Genomic DNA, 20,950 nt, shown 5'->3' on the forward strand with positions numbered 1-20,950 from the left:
TCCCTGAGTAATGCATTTACTGTATCTACCCACACAATGATGTAGTTCATGTATTTACACCCCCGGTATAGGGGTGTGTATAGGATTCGCTTGATGTGTGTGTTTGTGTTCGCATATAGATCTCAAGAATGAACGGACCGATCGTCACCAAACTTGGTGAACAGGTTCTATACATTCCTGAGACGGTCCTTACAAAAATTGGGACCAGTCAAACACACGGTTAGGGAGTTATTGGTGGATTAAGATTCTACAAGGACTTATAGAGGGACATGTTAATGGTCAAAGGGAAATAACCTTCTCAGTTGGTGGCAGTGAGAATGGTTATTTCCCTTTGACCAACGGGGGTGTTTTTCCTACCTCGGAGGAATTTCTTGTTTCATTCACTTTTGGGGTGGACACAAAGACCTATGAATGTGTTTTCGTCACAGGTAGTAATTAGTGAATCAGTTTCTACAATCTGGGAAAAGTGGCAGTCTCTTGCTCAAAAACAAAGTATCAAACTTTAACAGATCACTACATGTTGTGTGTTGTCAAATTAATTAGCTTTACCATATCGCTTAATGCAGTATGAAAGCACTTCATGCCTTAACATAATTTATTTTTGATTTGGCGTGCATTCTGCATGCAGGCAAGCATCGAAGACATCAAAACACATTTTGCCATTTTAATGTATATTTAATGGACTAAGAGTAAAAGCCTTTCATTGTTAATCTACCATACTTCGCATCCACTCTCAGTCTCAACCCCCCCACCCCCCCCCCCAAAAAAAAAAAAAAAAAAAAAAAACCAGAGATAAGTTTAAAAGTTATTTTAAACATTCACATACACAATAATCACACAAAGTTCATGAAATGCACAAACAGTTCACAAATACATAACATTTGTTTGGCCTAAAATAAACCTCGATTGTGTATATTTTGTGCATCAACTCTCACGCTCACAGAATAGTCATAATCATCGAATCTCTCGCATCAAACAAATGTACTCATTTGTGTGTAATACTGAAACAAACCTCTTTCACACACTTTACTTGCGGTCCTTCTGAAAAAAAATTCTGCTCACTATCTCAGATCTGATCAGGCCTATACATGGGATCTGTCTTTATTTGGTGTTTAACGTCGTTTTCAACCATTCAAGGTTAGCTTATACATGGGATAAAAACGTCCCTCCACTTCGACACATACTACAAATCAACACCCTCACCCCTTCCTCAGCAGAGTAAGAACTTTTGGATAAATTAACTCCCCAAAAATGCAACTGGTGTAAGTAAAACAAATAAATCATCAAAAATAATTTCCCTCTGCGCAGACTGCTTAGGCTACGTCAACTTGCAAATTAATTCATAACCTGTTTTTCACTGCACAGGAAGTGTCGAGGATGTTGATATGTTGTATGTATTCAAGTGGAAAGATTGATTTATTTATATGGGAGATTTATATAGCGTTTGACGTTCTCTAAGCACTTTACATATATTAATTTCTGCCGTGTGAGATGGAATTTTTTACACAATATATCACGCATTCACATCGGCCAGTAAATCTCAAGCCATTACGGCGAATATTTACTTTTCACGGCCTATTATTCCTAGTCACACGGGTATTTGGTGGACATTTTTTTTATCTATGCCTATACAATTTTGCCAGGAAAGACCCTTTTGTCAATCGTGGGATCTTTAACGTGCACACCCCAATGTAGTGTACACGAAAGATGCTCTTATCCCATGTTAAAGACACAGTGCGCCTCCCGTAAACCATCACCGATACTGTCAGGCTTTTACACACAGTACAAACACCCTTCCATTTGAACACTCACTGAACGGGAACATCCTAGGTGCCCCGTGTAAAGAGCGAGCAATTTTCAAAGAATTAATTTTTCTGATTGAGACCATCTCAATCGGACCCATCCTGAACTCAGGTCAAAAATGAGTTACTTAAGGCAAAAAAAAAAAATTGTCTGTTTAGGGTAACATGACCCAAAAAAGTAGGGTCGGTAGGTAGGTAAATTTTTTTTTTTTTTTTTTTTTTTTTTTTGTGTGTAAATGCTATGTTGGCTGAACATTCACATCTTATATTTGATGAATACATGTTTCAAAACTAACGTATAAATAAAACAGAGAGAAAGGGAGAGGAAGAAACGCCAAATGTCTCTTTTTAGCATTTTTACCTCTTTTTTTTTTTTTTTTTAAAGTTTTTGGGTCGGCGCCAAATCGATAGGGTCGGTCGGGTTACCCTAAACAGACAATTTTTTTTTTTTGGCCTAATGATAATAATAATAATAAATGAGCATTTATATAGCGCAACCTCATAACAGAATGAATCGGACCGTGGTGCGTTTTGGCGCTAGACATAACTTTTAAAATCTAAATAATAAATTGACAGCTTGTTACACAAACATTCTTAAATCATAAAAGAAATCTTTTTTCATCAAGACAAGATCAGTACAATTCGAAGTTTTGAAAGTTTGAAAAAAGAAATGCCCGGAAGCAGGGTCACGCAAGGTCGTGGTTTTCGTAGCAGACGGCGGTTTATAGGCAGTCAAAAGACATCGCTAGAGTTCTTATGAACCACATTCGTTTGTTTCATGAAAAGTCACAGGTACATAAATAATGTGCTATTGCAGATAAGCTCACAGCGAGCCGCATTCAAATTACAAACTGACGACTGCATTGTGAAAAAGGGAAACTGGATCACACGGGTTCACGATGGCTCAGGGGTAAGATAAACCACGCACAAATAAATTCTTTGAAAATTGCTCGCTCTTCACGTAGGGCACCTAGGATGTTCCCGTTTGGTGAGCGTTCAAATGGAAGGGTGTTTGTACTGTGTGTAAAAGCCTGACAGTATCTGTGATGGTTTACGGGAGGCTTACTGTGTGTAAAAGCCTGACAGTATCTGTGATGGTTTACGGGAGGCTTACTGTTCCTTCAAAGGCACACTCAGTTTAGACAGTGTAGTTCACCATCTCCGATCAGGCCTGGCCAAGACCATCCCTCAACTTGGGCACATACAAGAAATAAACACCCTGACTGCTTGCTTACTTGATGAATTCCTTTCTTAAAGTGCCACTGGTGGCTACAGTAGAATCTCCCGTAAGACCCTGTTTTCTCTGACTTTCTGTTCAAAATCTCTGTAAATGTACACCCAATTTAAGACTCCCTCCCTTTTAAGACCCTGTTTTCTCAGACTTTCTGTTCATAACCTGTGTAAATTTACCCCCATTTTAAGACTCCCTCCTTTTTCAGACCTGATTTTCTCTGATTTTTGGAGGTCTTTAAGGGGAGGGAGGGGGGGTGGGGTTCCACTGTACATGTACTGATTTTTTCGCCACAAGATCAAGTAGAAAACACAGAAATCTACAGTCATGACTAAAGTGTGTGCACACACACATTACTCACACACACAAACACTCACATTACTCACACACACAAACACACACATTACTCACACACACACACAGAAAGAACAGCATGAACCATCAAACACATTACCCACATAAAAATCATACAGATAACATTGTTTCAAGAGGAATATAAAAGGAAACCATGATTAGCCATGTCCAACGTATACTTTAGTGCAGTGTTGAAAATAAGGTTTTCAAAGTGTTGAAGCGTAAATACCTGTTTTCCCAGGTTATAGACAGCAAATATACAAAACATTGTTTTCAAGGTTTCAAAATGTATTACATGTATTATGACAATGTTCAGATGATACTCACTGGCAGCCAGACCTGACTTCACGAAGCATGCCTCAAACTCAGCCATTTGTGATGGTTAAAATGCTGTACAAGGGTAAACGATCAAATGACTGTAACAAAAACTTTATTCTGCTGGCTTTAATCAGTGTAAGTCTGTAATATACAGGCATGGGAATTGAAAAAAGTAAAAAAGGCTGAACATTTTTAAGTAATAGCAGAGTCCGGGGGCATGCCCCCCCCCCCCCCCCCCCCCCCCGTCATTCTTTTCTCTAAACAACCCAAATGGTGCAATTTGGTGTCACCTGAGCTCCAAGTTTGCCATTAAATTCAGTTTTCAGAACCATTTTTGCCTCCCCCATTTATTTTTTCAGCAGACACTTTTCCTTTTTCGGCGGAACAAAAAAAATATGTCGGCGGAAATTTGCCTTTTGGCGGACAATTCCCATGCCTGAACATATTTGTTTTATCGAAGTTACCCTGACTGATCTTAAAATTTTGATCACTGTTAATTTTTTTTTTAACTCCAATCCATGGATTGATACCTCCAACAAATTCGACAAATCTTGAACATTTCACCCTTGATTGTCTTTAAAACTGCCTGACTCTTCCGTCTGCAGACACACAATGATTAAAGGGGTGGGGACGTAGCTCAGTTGGTAGCGCGCTGGCTTTGTAGCCAGTTGGTCACTATCAGCGTGGGTTCGATCCCCACGTTCGGCGAGAGATTTATTTCTCGGAGTCAACTTTGTGCAGACTCTCTTCGGTTTCCGAACACCCCCGTGTGCACACATGCGCACGAAAAAGACCCCACAATCACAGCGAAAGTCTCAGGGCTTGGAAAACACGAAGACACGCATGCATCATCTCTCGTCTCTGATTATCATGATCGTATTTCGATACTTTGACGAGACAAACCCAATGCTGGTGTGTCGAAGAAGACAGCCACAGCGGGCTTGTTCGAGTCCAAGTATCACACCATATCTTCAGCGTATTACCAATACCTGTCCCAATATAGACCAGTTGGTCTAAGAGGACGTTAAAACCTAAATAGTCAGACAATGATTAAAACCATTGAGCCCGTTATACCTATTCAATTTGCTTGACAAAGCTCTCCCTTCAGCAGATGATGAAAAGCTTTGACTCCTGAGTATCTCAACCACGGGCAACCAAGGGTAACACCTGTTTCAGATGTCTTCGCGACACATTACAAAGAATATTTCACTTTTCCTCTCCTGAGTCTAGAAGCAGAACGTTAAATAAGTTCTCAAAACATGCAGAAAGTGGATTATTATTCAAATAGTGTCTCAGGGAACAAAAATGAGTCGGTTAACCACACCGTACACATAAAACAGTTGATAATAATATTTCTTAAACACTTTAATTTTCCTCACTTAGAAACAAGATTGCTTAATAAATGTACACATATACTCACAACAATGACGCTGCTTTTCACTGAGCGTGCTCAGGCCAAAGAGCTGTACACATTTGAGGTTAAGTTTCAAGAGACGATGATGGGAAATAACTCTGTCAAGGTTTGACCTGGCTGCGGAAGAGTTGTGCCCCCGACAGCGAGACAAACAGAAATGCACTGCTTGTCAGTGAAGGCGTGCAATCAAGGTGAACATAATAAAATTAGATGTGTATGTTATTTTCATTTAATTTTTATCACTTTATTATTCCATCGCTGGGAAATTCGGCTAGCTTCCTCAACAAGAATCGCACTACCCTGGTATTGGCCTGTTGAGATGTAATCAGCCACCTGCACTTATGGCAGAATGACCAAGTTATTTCAGGTGCAATGGGGGGGGGGGGGAGATGGATACCCTCTCTGAGTCTGCCCATAAAGTTGACCCGTGTCTTTCCCAGCCAGAATTCGAACCCCTAACCCAAGGATCACAAGTTCAGTGCTCTAACAACTGAGCTACCGGGCCCCCCATGTCAATGTCTGCTTCATAATTATGGTGCCCTTATCTTTGGAAAATATAGACATCGAAGGTCACGATTCACTGCAAATGGCTTGAAGTGATCATGGAGTACTCATGTCACCCTGTACGAAACACAAAGATAGCCATCACTGCAGGCCAGCGACCATTGTTGCAGCAAATCGTTTGTTTGTTTGTTTGTTTGTTTGCTTAACGCCCAGCCGACCACGAAGAGCCATATCAAGGCGGTGCTGCTTTGACATATAACGTGCGCCACACACAAGACAGAAGTCGCAGCACAGGCTTCATGTCTCACCCAGTCACATTATTCTGACACCGGACCAACCAGTCCTAGCACTAACCCCATAATGCCAGACGCCAGGCGGAGCAGCAACTAGATTGCCAATTTTAAAGTCTTAGGTATGACCCGGCCGGGGTTCGAACCCACGACCTCCCGATCACGGGGCGGACGCCTTACCACTAGGCCAACCGTGCCGGTCACAGCAAATCATGAGAGCTGTCAAATTTGCAAATGAAAAGGGCAACACACTGCATAAAATATGCATCGGAACTTTATATTTGCCTGTGATTGCCTTGATCGCTCGACTTCTCTAGTCAATATTTATCTCATTGTCAGGGGCTCAACTCTTTCAGAGCGCCTAAAATCATGACAGAGTTATTTCCAGAATTCGTCTATTTCATCAAAATGGATGCAGTTGCTGCCCTTGCATAAAATGCTGAACCAGTGAAAATGTTATCCTTTGTGACAAAACAGGAAAAAAGAAGCAAGACAGTTTGTCAATAATCTGAACGAGAAAAACATACATGTACGTACGTGTACAATAACCTCTGAACATATCTTGCAAGAAATATTTTGTTAGATTATATAAGATTATTATTAGATCATTGCATGTCATTATCTTTGAAGAAGCATACCAAACATCCCAAGCTTGGTGTTCAACATTTTATTATTATTTGTCTGCTGTGTGTCTTGTTCGTCAACTTAAAAGATCGGCAGATCAAGCTTCTTGTTAATGTTTGGTGTTCTGATTAAACGTTCCCAAATTATTTTTGTTTTAACTTCTTGATTTTCGAACATTAGCAGTCTAGTCTATCTCTCTTAGTATCTGTTTCAGATTTGATCTTATCAGGATTTTCAATTACCCATACCCTGCAACACAGAATCCTAGACTGTTCCTACAGATCCAAGCTTACGGCAAGCATGTCATGTACTACCTCACTGTAAACAACAAGAAAAGCAAATGCTCATGCAATTCACTTTCATCATATGTAATATGTGACCCTCCACCACGGAATGAGTCGCATGTCACCTCGCGCAGTACTATAAGTCCGGGGGGTGTCTGGTAAGTGTGAGGGTCACCTTAGTCACAGGCTTATAACTCAAAAAGTTGGGCGGGGATGTAGCTCAGTCGGTAGCGCGCTGGATTTGCATCCAGTTGGCCGCTGTCAGCGTGAGTTCGTCCCCACATTCGGCGAGAAATTTATTTCTCAGAGTCAACTTTGTGTGCAGACTCTCCTCGGTGTCCGAACACCCCCGTGTGTACACGCAAGCACAAGACCAAGTGCGCACGAAAAAGATCCTGTAATCCATGTCAGAGTTCGGTGGGTTATAGAAACACAAAAATACCCAGCATGCTTCCTCCGAAAGCGGCGTATGGCTGCCTAAATGGCGGGGTAAAAACGGTCATACACGTAAAAGCTGTGGGAGTTTCAGCCCATGAACGAACAAACAAACTCAAAAAGTTGTCGCTCTTTTCTAAAACGGTTTTCACCACTGGATAGAGCATAACAAACTCTTTAGGAAAATGTAAAAATAAGAAAATCATGCAAAGGTGACATGCGACTCATTCCGTGGTGGAGGGTCACATATATATGTATATATATGCAAATCAAAAACAAAAGGTTTGCTGACCTAGCTCCATAAAATAATATTTTTGTTAAAAGTGGGGATTTCTTTCAGTATGTGATACATGTACCTGCCTGGTATGGGGTACCACCTCCATGGGGCTAATTATAGGGTATACCTAAAAGCATTTGCAAAGCAGTACTGGTACAGGAGGGAAGGATACTGGGTCTGCAAAAATTATCTGTACAAAAGAAACATTTCACAAAACAGTGAAACCGAAAGCAAACCTGTTCCACTGGTGCCTATTATACATGTGTAGTCTTTGGACAAACAAGTCACAAACCTTAAAATGATACTGACTTTTATTTTGTAAAAACGCCAGCCCAAGCATCCGACATACTCTCAGTAAAAGTGCGACATACACTCGGTAAAAGTGCTTTAGCATAAAACATATCACAAACAAACAAACAACACTTAAACTCTCACCTTTTAGCTCTCTGAATTCTAACTCTAAGACTATTCCTTTGTACAGTTATTGGAGAAGGATGTCTCTTCAAGCAGAAATCTCCTTAACATCATAAATTTAAATCATGATCTTGCTCAGTTTTTGAATGTAACATAATTAGCTACTCTGGTCTAAACGTTTCAATCTATGTACTTGAAACACTGTGCATTCATTCAAATCTCACGATGTTGGATTTAACTGCTGTTAACGCTACACACATGCAAGGTACAGAAGTGAGATGAACACTGACTTTTCCCAACTCACTGCTACTTTACTATTGCACGGTTTACATGACTGTGTTATGACTCAGTTCCAAAGGAATAAAGAATGAAAACACAAGAAAGGTAAGTTGTTGGAACGTTTGTTACTGACAAAACAATACATTCACAAATATATCGACCCAACGGTCTTTTAAGTGCACAGATATATTTTTACACAAATATATTTGTGAATGTATTGTTTTGTCAATAACAAACGTTCCAACAACCTACCTTTCTTGTTTTTTGATTCTGATTTTTGGAACGTTGGCAGTCTCTTTGTTTTTGGATAAGTTCCTAAGGTTCTAAATGTCTCCTGATGACAAAATCAACATCACTAAGATGAACTAAGTTGGTACGTTTGGTGCAGCTAATGTCTCAGCAACTAACCTTTGCCAAATCATTCTCTCAGAGTAACACCCCCTCCCCCCCCCCCCCTAAGCTATTACTACATGTAATACCAACGCTGTTTTACCCTTCTCAAGTTCTAATCACAACTCTTTGTGATGGGGTTCCGTTGTCTCCTGCTTCCAGCCAAGATTTAAAAATTTAGAATGGTCATAAAAAATCACATGAAGCCAGCGTGCTCGAGGCCAGTAGCTGCTAACTACCGTGGTAAGTGAAGACCGGTGATAGTATAAGTACCAGTAGAGAACCTGACAATGATGAAGCATCACGTGTGTTTCAGTGAAGACAGAAGACCGTGACTTGTGCCGATTGATGTACGTAACCCTGACTGACAAGCTTTGCAGTGAAAAATGACAACCAGGCTGTGATTGCGTAAGAACATGACACCTGAAGCATCCCCATGGAAGCTGACGACAGACAGTGACTGCTGAGAATCTGACATGTGAACCATCGCGATGAACACTGTCAGGCAGGGACTGCTGAGAATCTGACATGTATCCCGATGAATGCTGACAACAGGCGATGACCGCTGAGAAACAGACGGTGACTGCTGAGAATCAGACATGTGAAGCATCCCGATGAACGCTGGTGACAGACGGTGACTGCTGAGAGTGAGAATCAGGCATGTGAAGCTTTGCACTGAAAGAAGGATGGAGACACTGTACATAATCTCACACAGACCACAGCTTAACACGAGGATGGCTGGATGGCCGCTGGAGAAAACGGGTCTGGGACTCGGTGACAGCCCAATGTGAGTGCGGCTCACAGAGGAGCAAACCCCTGAGCACATTCTACAGACATGCCCACATCTGGCTTACTGCCATACTGGCCACAAGACACCAGCCTCGGCACCAAGCGCTGGGGACCCGCTGCCGAACTGCAGAAGACTGCGGAATTCATGGCAGCCACCGACCTGAGGATATGACGGCCATGAATATCGAACGCAGACGAAGGAGAAGAAGTTTGACACACACTGAATGCGAAGCAAGTTGGTCACATGCTCTCTGGCTGGTCACAAAGTGAACACGGTTCAAACGGGTCACACACTGGGTATCACTGTCAGCTATCGTTCTTGTATGTCAACACTGAATTTCATTGTCACTCTTGGTCTCACACACAATCTGCTTGAATGGGAAGCAAGTTGGTCTCAAAAATCACACTGCATCTTGTTGAAGGTGAAGCAAATTGGCCTCCAATTCGTATGTTCAAAGTGTCTCTGGTTGATCACAAAATGAACATAGTTCATACTGATATTACTGGTCACACACTGAATGTGAAGCAAGCTGGTCACACACTCAATGTCACTGTTGTTGGTCACACACTAACTGTGGTACTGGTTGGTCGAACACACTGGACGATGAAGCTTGGCTGCTAAGGAGACTCTGCGTCACTGGGACTTCCGGGATGTCACCTTTCTCTGTCGACTCCTGTAAACACAGAAAACACACCTGTAAGGCAACAAACAAAACAAAACAAACAAAAAAATGAATGGTTAAGGAGACCTGTCTTTGACCTTGTCGTTGCTCTTTTTTTTTTTTAAAGCGCTCAAGAACATTAACTCATTGTCTCCAAGGTACGGATATATATCCGTACCCACACATATGGCTCTATCTGACCAGGTACGGATATATCAGCTCAGACTGTTAGCTTTAGTCGCTTCCTGTAACGTCGATCTAACGCCTGCATTCCAGATTGTTGATACACAGTTTCTACACAGTTACTACAATTCTGAGTGACCTGCTGCAGCACAGCTGGTCTCGGCTAAAAAAAAACTTGGTCAACATAGGTGGGGTAGAAAGTGTTAAGTCTGTGGTCAGTACTTGTACATTCTGTCTCTGTAGGGTGCGTGTGCTCCTAGAAAAAAGTTAAGGTCGGCAGGATAAAAGTAGGTTATGTTGGGTTACCAAAACCACACAATTGTTTTTAGGCTTGAGCACTTGGGGTTAGGGTTAGACATGCAGTGCATATCTTCAGCAAATCACTTACACAACCACAAGACACAGAAGCTAACATATGAAGGTAGAAAACACACAACAGGGCATGACTCATTGACCATGGACCATAATAGAAAGTGGGTTGTAATTTGTATGAAAAAGAGTGAAGACAGCTTGATATGCTTGTGAAGTCTGATTTGTATAGGAAGGGGACTCTGGAGGATCCAGTGAAGGGTGTAGTGAGATAGACAAGAAATATTCTGGCCTCCCAATCGGAAGGTTGTGAGTTCGAATCTCAGCCGCCGCGCCTGGTGGGTTTAGGGTGGAGATTTTTCTTATCTCCCAGGTCAACTTATGTGCTAACCTGCCAGTGCCTTATCCCCCTTCGTGTGTACACGCAAGCACAAGACCAAGTGCGCACGGAAAAGATCCTGTAATCTATGTCAGAGTTCGGGGGGTCATAGAAATACAAAAATACAGAGCATGCATTCCCCGAAAGCGGTGTATGGCTGCCTTAATGGTGGGGTAAAAACGGCCATTCACTTAAGAACCCACTCGTGCCAAAAACATGAGTGTACATGGGAGTTTCAGCCCATGAACGCAAAAGAAGAAGAAGAAGTGAGATAGACAAAAGAGATGACAAGAAAGATCTTCTTCTTCTGCGTTCGTGGGCTGAAACTCCCACGTACACTCGTGTTTTTTGCACGAGTGGAATTTTACGTGTATGACCGTTTTTACCCCGCCATTAGGGCAGCCATACGCCGCTTTCGGAGGAAGCATGCTGGGTATTTTCGTGTTTCTATAACCCACCGAACTCTGATATGGATTACAGGATCTTTTCCGTGCGCACTTGGTCTTGTGCTTGCGTGTACACACGAAGGGGGATAAGCCACTAGCAGGTCTGCACATAAGTTGACCTGGGAGATCGGAAAAATCTCCACACTTAACCCACCAGGCGGCCGCGACCGGGATTCGAACCCTCGACCTTCCGATTAAGAGGCCGACGTCTTACCACCCCGCCACAACAAGAAAGATCTAAGTTTAAGTCTTTACCTTGCTTCTGAGCGAGATGACGTATATTCAAACCACAGGACGTGAGGAATTAATGTGGAGTCTCTCAACATGAAAAGTTCACCCAGAGGGCTGAAAAGAAATAAACATCACATCTCTTTCAAACAAATAAAAATAAATAAAAAATCACATCGCATCACCTTCAAACAATCACAGTCTTTAATTGCAATCGATCCACCCAGGAAAAGCAACGGCCAGGACGATTCATTTTTCTGGCACTACTATGTAAATGTTGAAAAAGTTATCGGCAATGAGTTTGAAGTACCATTGTTGCTAGGAAGATGTCTGATGACAAGTATGCTAGTTTTTGTTTTAATAACTAATGACAAAACAAGCACTTACTGTTAGCATCAATTTGAGATATGACGATTAATGTGAGATTTAAAAAGTAATTATACTTTGAGAGACTCACTGCTTATTCTTCTGCAATGTTACTTATGTCTGATATCAAGAAAGTAAAATTGCAAAATGTGTTAAATATACAGTCAAATTGTCTAATTCATTAAATAGAAGGTCAAACTTTCAAATTTATTAAATAGAAAGTGGTGTATCTTTGGTGTAAAATCATGTTCTAATTGTTCCTAGCTCAATAATCAGACAGCTTCACTCAAGAAACAGGCAGTCTATTCTGTGACATACGCCGACACTTAGACCACCCCCCCTCCCCCCTTTCAAGACCCTGTTTTCTAAGATTTTCTGTTCATAACCTCTGCAAATTTAGCCCCGGCACGTTTCATGATATTGAGGATTGCAGTTTCCCTCTCACACACAATATTCCAAAATAATAAATAGTCAAACAGGGGCCAAAAAACAGTTTGCACCAAGAGTTCAACTTTTTATCTATCCAAAACAGTAAAAAAAATTATATGAACATTCGTATTTCCAAGATGATTGGCGTTCCAAGACGCTATATCCTAAAAACCCCAAAACATGCTTTTACAACTTCAGTGCATAATAACTGCCCAAAGGTGCTGTTTAAAGCAACCATTGATAATAATTTTTAACATACTCCTTGAACACATTAATAAAAACGGTTAACTTGCAAACTAATATTTACGCCACCAAGCTGAAATGCAATACCGAAGTCCGGCCTTTGTCGAAGATTGCTTGGCCAAAATTTCAATCAATTTGATTGAAAAATGAGGGTGTGACAGTGCCGCCTCAACTTTAAAAAAAAAAGCCGGATATGACGTCATGAAAGACATTTATCGAAAAACTGAAAAAAACGTCCGGGGATATCATACCCAGTAACTCTCATGTCAAATTTCATAAAGATCGGTCCAGTAGTTTACTCTCAATCGCTCTACACACACACACGCACACACACACACACACACACACACTCACACACACACACACAGACACACATACACCACGACCCTCGTCTCGATTCCCCCTCTATGTTAAACATTTAGTCAAAACTTGACTAAATGTAAAAAGAAAAAAAAAATTCAAAAAAATGGGATAGCGGCGAAACGGGATTGCGCCAAAATGGGATGCGGTAGTAAAATGACGCTTGGCTTGTTAAATGTCGCCAAACTGGGACGGCGGCAAAACGGGATTGCACGTAAATGGGATATTGCGCGAATTATAAACGAAGGAGTAGGCCCTAAGTTTCTCGTACGAGATGTTTACTGGGAGTAAATATTTGGGGAGTAAAAATTTAGTTCCTTGTGAGTTCTTTTTTCGTACAAGATTTTTACTGGAAGTTTACTCCGTCCGAGTCAATTTTTCGTGGAGTAAAAATTTTGTGTTACACCGGTTCATGACCGTTGTGGTAACGAGCGCACATTGTTGTCTCTATATATTGTGTTCCTACGAATCGAAAGTACGATCGCCAAGCCAGTCTGTCATTGAAGGCAACGTTCGATATTTCCGTCTGTCAGCGTTGCCAACGTTCGACAGATTTTACTACTGTTACTCACAAACTTTCAATTTACACAATGAAATGCCAATAACATGTACACACAAGAATGGGAGACGAAGGGAAAACCTACTAGCGATTGAAATTATGCAAACGAACTCACAAATCCCTCACTTTCCGAATGCAAACGCTGCAAATCCGTATGCGTGCGTCGCTGTGCCGAACGTTGGGTTGACGAACGTTGCTGACAGACGCAACAAAACTTGATCAAAAGGCACTAAAAACGATTAAATGTTTTACTCACTGGGTATCGCATTCCTCTTTTTCTTCCTGCAGACGATATGAAGCGGTTGAAACGTCGTTTCCGATTAAAGGCTCGGTTATTTCCGTTAAAAACGAAGTTTGCCGAACGTGTGATTCAGTCTACAGACACCGGTCGGATCACAACAAAAATGTTCATTCTTTGCGATTTTGTGATACTGTTGATGATACACCTGCTTTCCAGTGAAGAACATCAATAAAATGATGTTCACAAGCAAGAATAACAGACAAAAGCACGCGATGTGTAAAATTAGGCTTTGCTTTGCAAACAAAGCACGTGGTTTTTTTACTGACAGACACTTTCGGTGGTGATTGAAAATTTTTCCAGAAACGGTTTTATGCTCCCATTTGATATTGTTTCCCTATTTTCTCTAGTCAGAGACTAACCTTGTGTATTAATTGAATTAATAACCCCATTATCATAAGTTTTGTGTGTTATTTTTGTGTCTGTTGAATCACACTTTGAGATGGGGTCATGTGACAGAAGGAAATGGTGTCTGTCAGGATTCACACGTTCGCTTCGAAAAACGCGCTCAAATAATTGCTCAAACACAAACATTTTAGCTTTTATTTATTTTTTTGTATTGCAAATACCATACTTACTCATGCCAAGCAGAAAAAATGATGAAAATCAACACAGTAAGCAAGTAATTTGAAGGCAAAGTTTACACACATCAAAGAGTCTGATTACCGTGAAACCTGCCCCCCCTTTTTACGACTCCATCCTTTTCAAGACCCAGTTTTCTCACATTTTTGAAGGTCTTAAAAAGGGGGGGGGGGGGGGTTCACTGAATAAGTTTCTGGACCAAGAACATACATTGGGAAGAAAAATGAATTAAAAATCAAAAGAAAAAAACCAAAACAAACCTTGATGCTATGTGAGGAAAGAGTGGTGTGGCAACCAACTGAATGAGACCGAACCATAAACTGCCGGCCGTCACCCCGACAACAGCACCCCATAGGACCTGGGAGAATGTGTGGTACTCCAAATATACCCTGGAACAAAGATAGTATTACTCATCTTGAACAATACACTGTCGACTGTTGTCCTGAAACACTAGCAATGCTGAGGTGCACGGACCAAAAGTGGGTGCCGCCCAAACGAGAGAGAACAAACCGCGGAGTCTGATTCGTTGAAATCACAACACATCTTAATTTCAACCAATCCAATACTGGAGCTGGCTCCCACCCAGTTGTTAACTTTTTCGTGCAACTCGGCCCAGGGCTCCACAAACTGTGCGTCCCTAAATCCTATATCTGCTTCAGAAGCCGAAAAAAAGTACTAGGAGTAGAAATTCTTGAAGGGGGTCCCGTGGCACACTAAATGTGCGTTATCATGCGTACTATAGTTCTCATGTACAGACGGTAATCATCAACTTGCTTCCACACAGAATGAACAAGAGCGTACACTCGACTGGATATTGGTGACCAGACAATTTTCTGATAGATCTATACCGACAAGAATGTACGACGTGAATGTAACTGATATGATAAATAACGCTTTTGTTAAAGGTCCTTGTCTACATTTTTATACCGAAATCGCCATTTGACCATTAAAATGCAGAGTCTATTATCTACAATTATCAACAATACACCCCCTTTCGATCAGGAAAGACGAAGCCAGTGTAGCCGTTTGAAAATTCATTGTAGTATTCCAGCGTAGTACTCATAGTAGGATATCCTTATTTGGAAAATGCCAAGCGCAAAACTCCTCTCAAATCCCGTGCATTTCGTGCGTTTAAAAAAAAGCGTGGACAGCGCTCCAGTGTCAAACTGTTGCTGCACTTGTTTGGGCGTGGCTATAAGCATAGTGACATGAATTTGATTGGTCAGTATTTTTAGGCAAACCACATGTTCTCAGCAAACAGAAAACAAAATATTGCAAGCGTGAGTCACGCTACCCAAAAATAAAATCTTTTTTTACATATATTTTTTTTTCTATAACTTATGTCCCCAGGGTTCATTCATCATCTGACATAACTTTTTAGCGAAATCTAACCATAAGATTATTGAAAAAAAGCAAAAATGTAGACGATCACCTTTAAGGTTTTGCAAAACTTTTGAAAGTCCTGCAGGTTTAGAGGGTCTGTGGAGAAACCTAACTACCAATATTGTTCACCCTCAAACAAAGCAAACATCACTTATCATGAAACAGCCCAGGCCCCTCATCCTGGGAAAAACCAACATCAGTTCTGTGAGTCCTGCTCATCGTTTGTTCGTAAACATACGTTGAAAAACTTCACTACAGCAATTGCAACGCACCTCACAAAGTCACACAAACCAAAAATAATCAGACTTTTTCGTATGCCTAAATAAAGGTCAAAACGGTCATACATTTAAAAACAAACTCGTGCAAAATACACAAGTTTGCATGCGTCTTTGAGACCATGAATGCAGAAGATGACAAAAATAATTAAAGCAAATAAAGTAAACAGACGTTTACAGAGACGTTTACAGACGTTTAGAGTTCTAAAACATCTGCATTAAAAGGTCACCCCATGGTCACCAGTTTTTTTAACGTCTAAATCCAGCATACTTAGTGCCATTTACAAAGTCAAGGTCCAAGAAAAGCTGACACAAACCTGCTGTATGTTACCACTGTTGCCAAACAACCACCACCGACGCACACCAGTATTTTCCACAAATCATCCAGAAAGTTGTAGTTTCTGTGTACTCTGGAAAAAAAGTTAAAAAGCCAAAGCTTATGATTAATTCTGATCTAAAAATAAATACATCAGAGTAACCAGAAGGGGTTCAAAATCAAGAATGAGAATGAAAATGACCAAGGATAAAAAAACAAAACACTTTTGTCGCTGTAGTGGCTACCCTCAAATAACACAATACATCTAAATAAATCAACTGATCAGACATTCAAGCAGAAATGAGTCTTAAAAGTGTCATTGTCAATGCTGGCAAGAAGTACAAAAGTTCAATATGATAGCATAAAAACTTACCTTATCCAAATGAAAAAGATGAGGTACGTTGTGAAGAACCATATGAACTGGGAGTGACTGGATGGCATTCCAAATTCTGTGTAAAGGTTTTGCCTGCCTGATGAAAGAGAAACCCACAGGTACTTTATCACTGTGATATCACTGTGAAACGATTCGTTCTTGCCTCTAAAATGATTCCCCTAAAATCTTATAAATATCTATGACTATGGCATGGCTGAGATTGGAATCTGGTACAATTGGAATCGAATCAGAATTTCCATCTCAACTAATCTCTTTAAGTATTCTACAATCTAAACAACTTCTTCATTTATTTTTCTCTACCCCTGCAACACCTCTTTTGGCCATGTCATGTGTTCTAAAAACCAGTTTAACCCTTTCGCTGCCAATCAAAACTTACTTATGTGCATTCCTGATTGCCAGGGAATTTTGGAGTTTGGGCTGTAATAATTCACACAAAATTCTAGCTCCAAACTGGCAGTAGGTAGGTTATATGAAGTCTTATATCGCGCGCGTATCTCCAGACTCGGACTCAAGGCGCAGGGATCTATTTATTCCGTGTGAGATGGAATTTTTTACACAATACATCACGCATTCACATCGACCAGCAGATCGCAGCCATTTCGGCGCATATCCTACTTTTCACGGCCTATTATTCCAAGTCACACGGGTATTTTGGTGGACATTTTTTATCTATGCCTATACAATTTTGCCCGGAAAGACCCTTTTGTCAATCGTGGGATCTTTAACGTGCACACCCCAATGTAGTGTACACGAAGGGATCTCGGTTTTTCGTCTCATCCGAAAGACTAGGTTAGTAAAACCTATGTTATTGTTAAAGGAAATTGAACCAAGAATCTGTTTTTAGTGTCTAAACATGGAAATAATAATTAGTTTGGCTTATAATGATGTTCAAATATGAACTTTTGAAAAATCGGTCCGGCGCATCTTCCGGTGCCTGTGGATCAAACACAGGTGGCTGTTTTGCTTGCTCGAAGAAAGGATCATAATCACTGTCATCTACCTGTTTCCAACGTATCGTCCGAAAGAAGATCTCCCCCTTCCCCTGTCAGTATCCATAATCATTTGCACCGCCAGTAGCGTCAGTCCGTCTTTGTTTTTCCCTACTAGGGCCCGGTCGACTGTCACCGTTAGCCATTTTGACGAGTCGAGCCTTCTCTCCCCTTCACTGCCGCCAAGGCCGAATATAGCCTTCAGACGCAAAACCGCGTCACCATTTATGTTTATTCATGAGAATGAGGTATCCTACCAAGCCATTGGCTGGTATTTGTGTGTCAGCAGTGACGTAGCATTTCTGGAAAATCCCGGAACTGTGATGACGGGTTTACCCGTCACGTAGGCGCTGCGGCTGCACAGGCACATGACGGGTATACCCGTCTTAAGGCAGTCAAGGGGTTAAATTTTGATTTGTTTAACCTCTACAGGGTCTCGATTGCTCCCTAATGTACCAACTGTTTTGATAACCAGTTTAATGGTGCATTAAATTTGATTTGTCTTACCTCTGCGGGGCCTCGCTTCCCGTATCAGGTGTTTCAGGAACCAGTTCAAGCATTCATTACACAGTAGACCTAGGAAAAAACACATCTGGAAAAAAAGACAGCAAAGACATGATATGAAATGAAAAAGAGGATTACATTACATTACAAATCTCTCTCGTCAAGTTTCTTTATCTCACTCCCTCTCTCTTCATAAACATGCATCATTATCATTGAGAAAAAAAAGGAACATCTTTGCATTGTGTGTTTGTCTTAATTGACTTAAAGAAAGATTGTAAACATAGGCCCAGCCTCAAATCTTCATCCTTTCCTAGTTGAATAAAGTTCCGTTCAGTTCTTTTGGTTGTGTGTTCCAACAAAAGAAATTACAGTAAGCCTACAGTTACACTTACAGGGCTCTCTCTCTCTCTGTGACTCGATCTCTCTCAATCTTCCCACTGTACGTTTTATCAGTACAGACCAAGCTTCAATGTATGCACAATACGTTCAGCACAAAACCGCCAGTCAAACACTCTACCTTGCCACTCATTGCGCTTCGTCTCAACAAGGTGAACGTCACAAAACAGACACACTTTGTACACTGCAAGTGTAACTCACCGTGACACACTTTGTACACTGCAAGTGTAACTCACCGTGACACACTTTGTACACTGCAAGTGTAACTCACCGTGACACACTTTGTACACTGCAAGTGTAACTCACCGTGACACATTTTGTACACTGCAAGTGTAACTCACCGTGACACACTTTGTACACTGCAAATGTAACTCACCGTGACGCACTTTGTACACTGCAAGTGTAACTCACCGTGACACACTTTGTACACTGCAAGTGTAACTCACCGTGACACACTTTGTACACCGCAAGTGTAACTCACCGTGACACACTTTGTACACTGCAAGTGTAACTCACCGTGACACACTTTGTACACTGCAAGTGTAACTCACCGTGACACACTTAGTACACTGCAAGTGTAACTCACCGTGACACACTTTGTACACTGCAAGTGTAACTCACCGTATGTAGGTCTCGTCTGAAGATAATGAGTGTGACAAAACTGACACAGAAACACACTGGTAGAAGGCTAGACACTGCCAGCAGCTGACCAAACAAGTCTCCTGCGGACAGGAAAAACACAGGACATGTATGTGCACTGTACATCTTGACTATTGTCCATCAAAGAGCAACATACCCTGACCCCCACCCCCCTTTTAAGACATCTAAAACTGTGGGAACAAATTAGGTATTTAAAGAAATGGGCTCTTAGTCTTACTAAAAAGTCTTACAATGGATGTAAATTTACATTATCCTGAGAAAACAAAGTCTTAAAGTGAGGACATGAAATCTTACATCGGGGATCTTTAAATGGGGTGGGGTGATCTTTAAATGGGGTGGGGGTGCCACTGTATTTAAATCAAATTAATGATTTTATTTGAATGTAATTAACATCATGGATTTATGCATTCGGATGCCTAAAGTGATTCATGGTAGCTGCATCTCGTTAATCGATGAATAGGCCCAAAATGATCTCCACCACCACATCGTTGATGTAAACTTGACGCAACCGTAAGATCCATGCTGTTCACAAAGACCGTACAGTACACGCGTCCATGGTTAGTCAACTCAACGCAGGTGACTGCCCACCTGAGCGTTCGCAAAACACGACTAAACGATCCGTGATACAAGCCAAATCAGATCACAAGACGCCAGAAAAAGGCCATACCTTTCAAGTATTCGACGTGTGTTAAGGAAACTGCCTTCCATTTCGCCATGTCGTCACATTGGCTGCCTGATTGAGCATCTGAAAAAGCACCTTGCGTTGCTGGACTTTCGGAGTCAGCCATCTTGACACGACATACTAAGTTACAAGGAGTGTCGTTTCGTATTAGTGTCGGTAGAATAAAAAGATGTTATGCATAATTTTCTTGGTATATGGGAGTGGACGTATCATTAAGGTTTTCACGACAATGGTTATCCTATTTTCGTTAAACTCCAAATTTGGAAATACTGTTTTCGATTTGCGAGATCAAGCAACTGCTAGCTCCGTTTTCAAAATGAAAGTTGAGGATTCGTTTTTTATGAAATTGTACCTTACTGATTAACAGACAGAACAACTTTGATTGCCTGTGGTTTGCCACCTCAATGGATCACGTCAGCAAATTTCAATTGCTCCTTCACAATGATTAGACCTCTTATTGTCTGTTATTTGATTACTTCTGTTTTCATTTGTCTGTCCCTCTTTTGTCAGTGCAGGGACTCTAGTCTAATATAGGTCTATGTCAGTGTCAGTGTTTATGACCTGTCTATAGCACCTTCTTGTGTGTGCATGTGTGTGTTGGCGTGTGTGTGTGTATGTTGGTGTGCATGTGTGTGTGTGTATCTGTACATGTGTCTTTTCCTTCGCTTCCCTTTGTAGTTTAGAAGTATAATTAACATGGCAATTAGGTTGACCTAGCAACAAATGAAAATCTTGGGTTAGAGCCGCTTTCGCTGGTCTTTTTATATTTAGTCAAGTTTTGACTAAATATTTTAACATCGAGGGGGAATCGAAACGAGGGTCGTGGTGTATGTGCGTGCGTGTGTGTGTGTGTGTGTGTGTGTGTGTAGAGCGATTCAGACTAAACTACTGGACCGATCTTT

The 20,950-nt window shown here is 41.1% G+C and overlaps 1 protein-coding gene across 1 annotated transcript; it reads right to left on the reverse strand.

The window, feature by feature from the left end:
- Positions 1–786: 786 nt before the first annotated feature.
- LOC138949395 (dolichyldiphosphatase 1-like) lies at positions 787–20,178 on the reverse strand. Its single transcript, XM_070321209.1, has 8 exons — positions 20,034–20,178; positions 19,328–19,428; positions 18,314–18,398; positions 16,797–16,893; positions 16,425–16,517; positions 14,710–14,838; positions 11,640–11,729; positions 787–10,079 (listed from the first exon to the last, which is right to left on the reverse strand). The coding sequence occupies exons 1-8, from the start codon at positions 20,152–20,154 to the stop codon at positions 10,040–10,042; spliced, it is 756 nt and encodes a 251-aa protein (XP_070177310.1). The 5' UTR covers positions 20,155–20,178; the 3' UTR covers positions 787–10,039.
- Positions 20,179–20,950: the final 772 nt, after the last annotated feature.

The sequence above is a fragment of the Littorina saxatilis genome, linkage group LG15 (assembly GCF_037325665.1).
Source record: "Littorina saxatilis isolate snail1 linkage group LG15, US_GU_Lsax_2.0, whole genome shotgun sequence".
NCBI lineage: Eukaryota > Metazoa > Mollusca > Gastropoda > Littorinimorpha > Littorinidae > Littorina > Littorina saxatilis.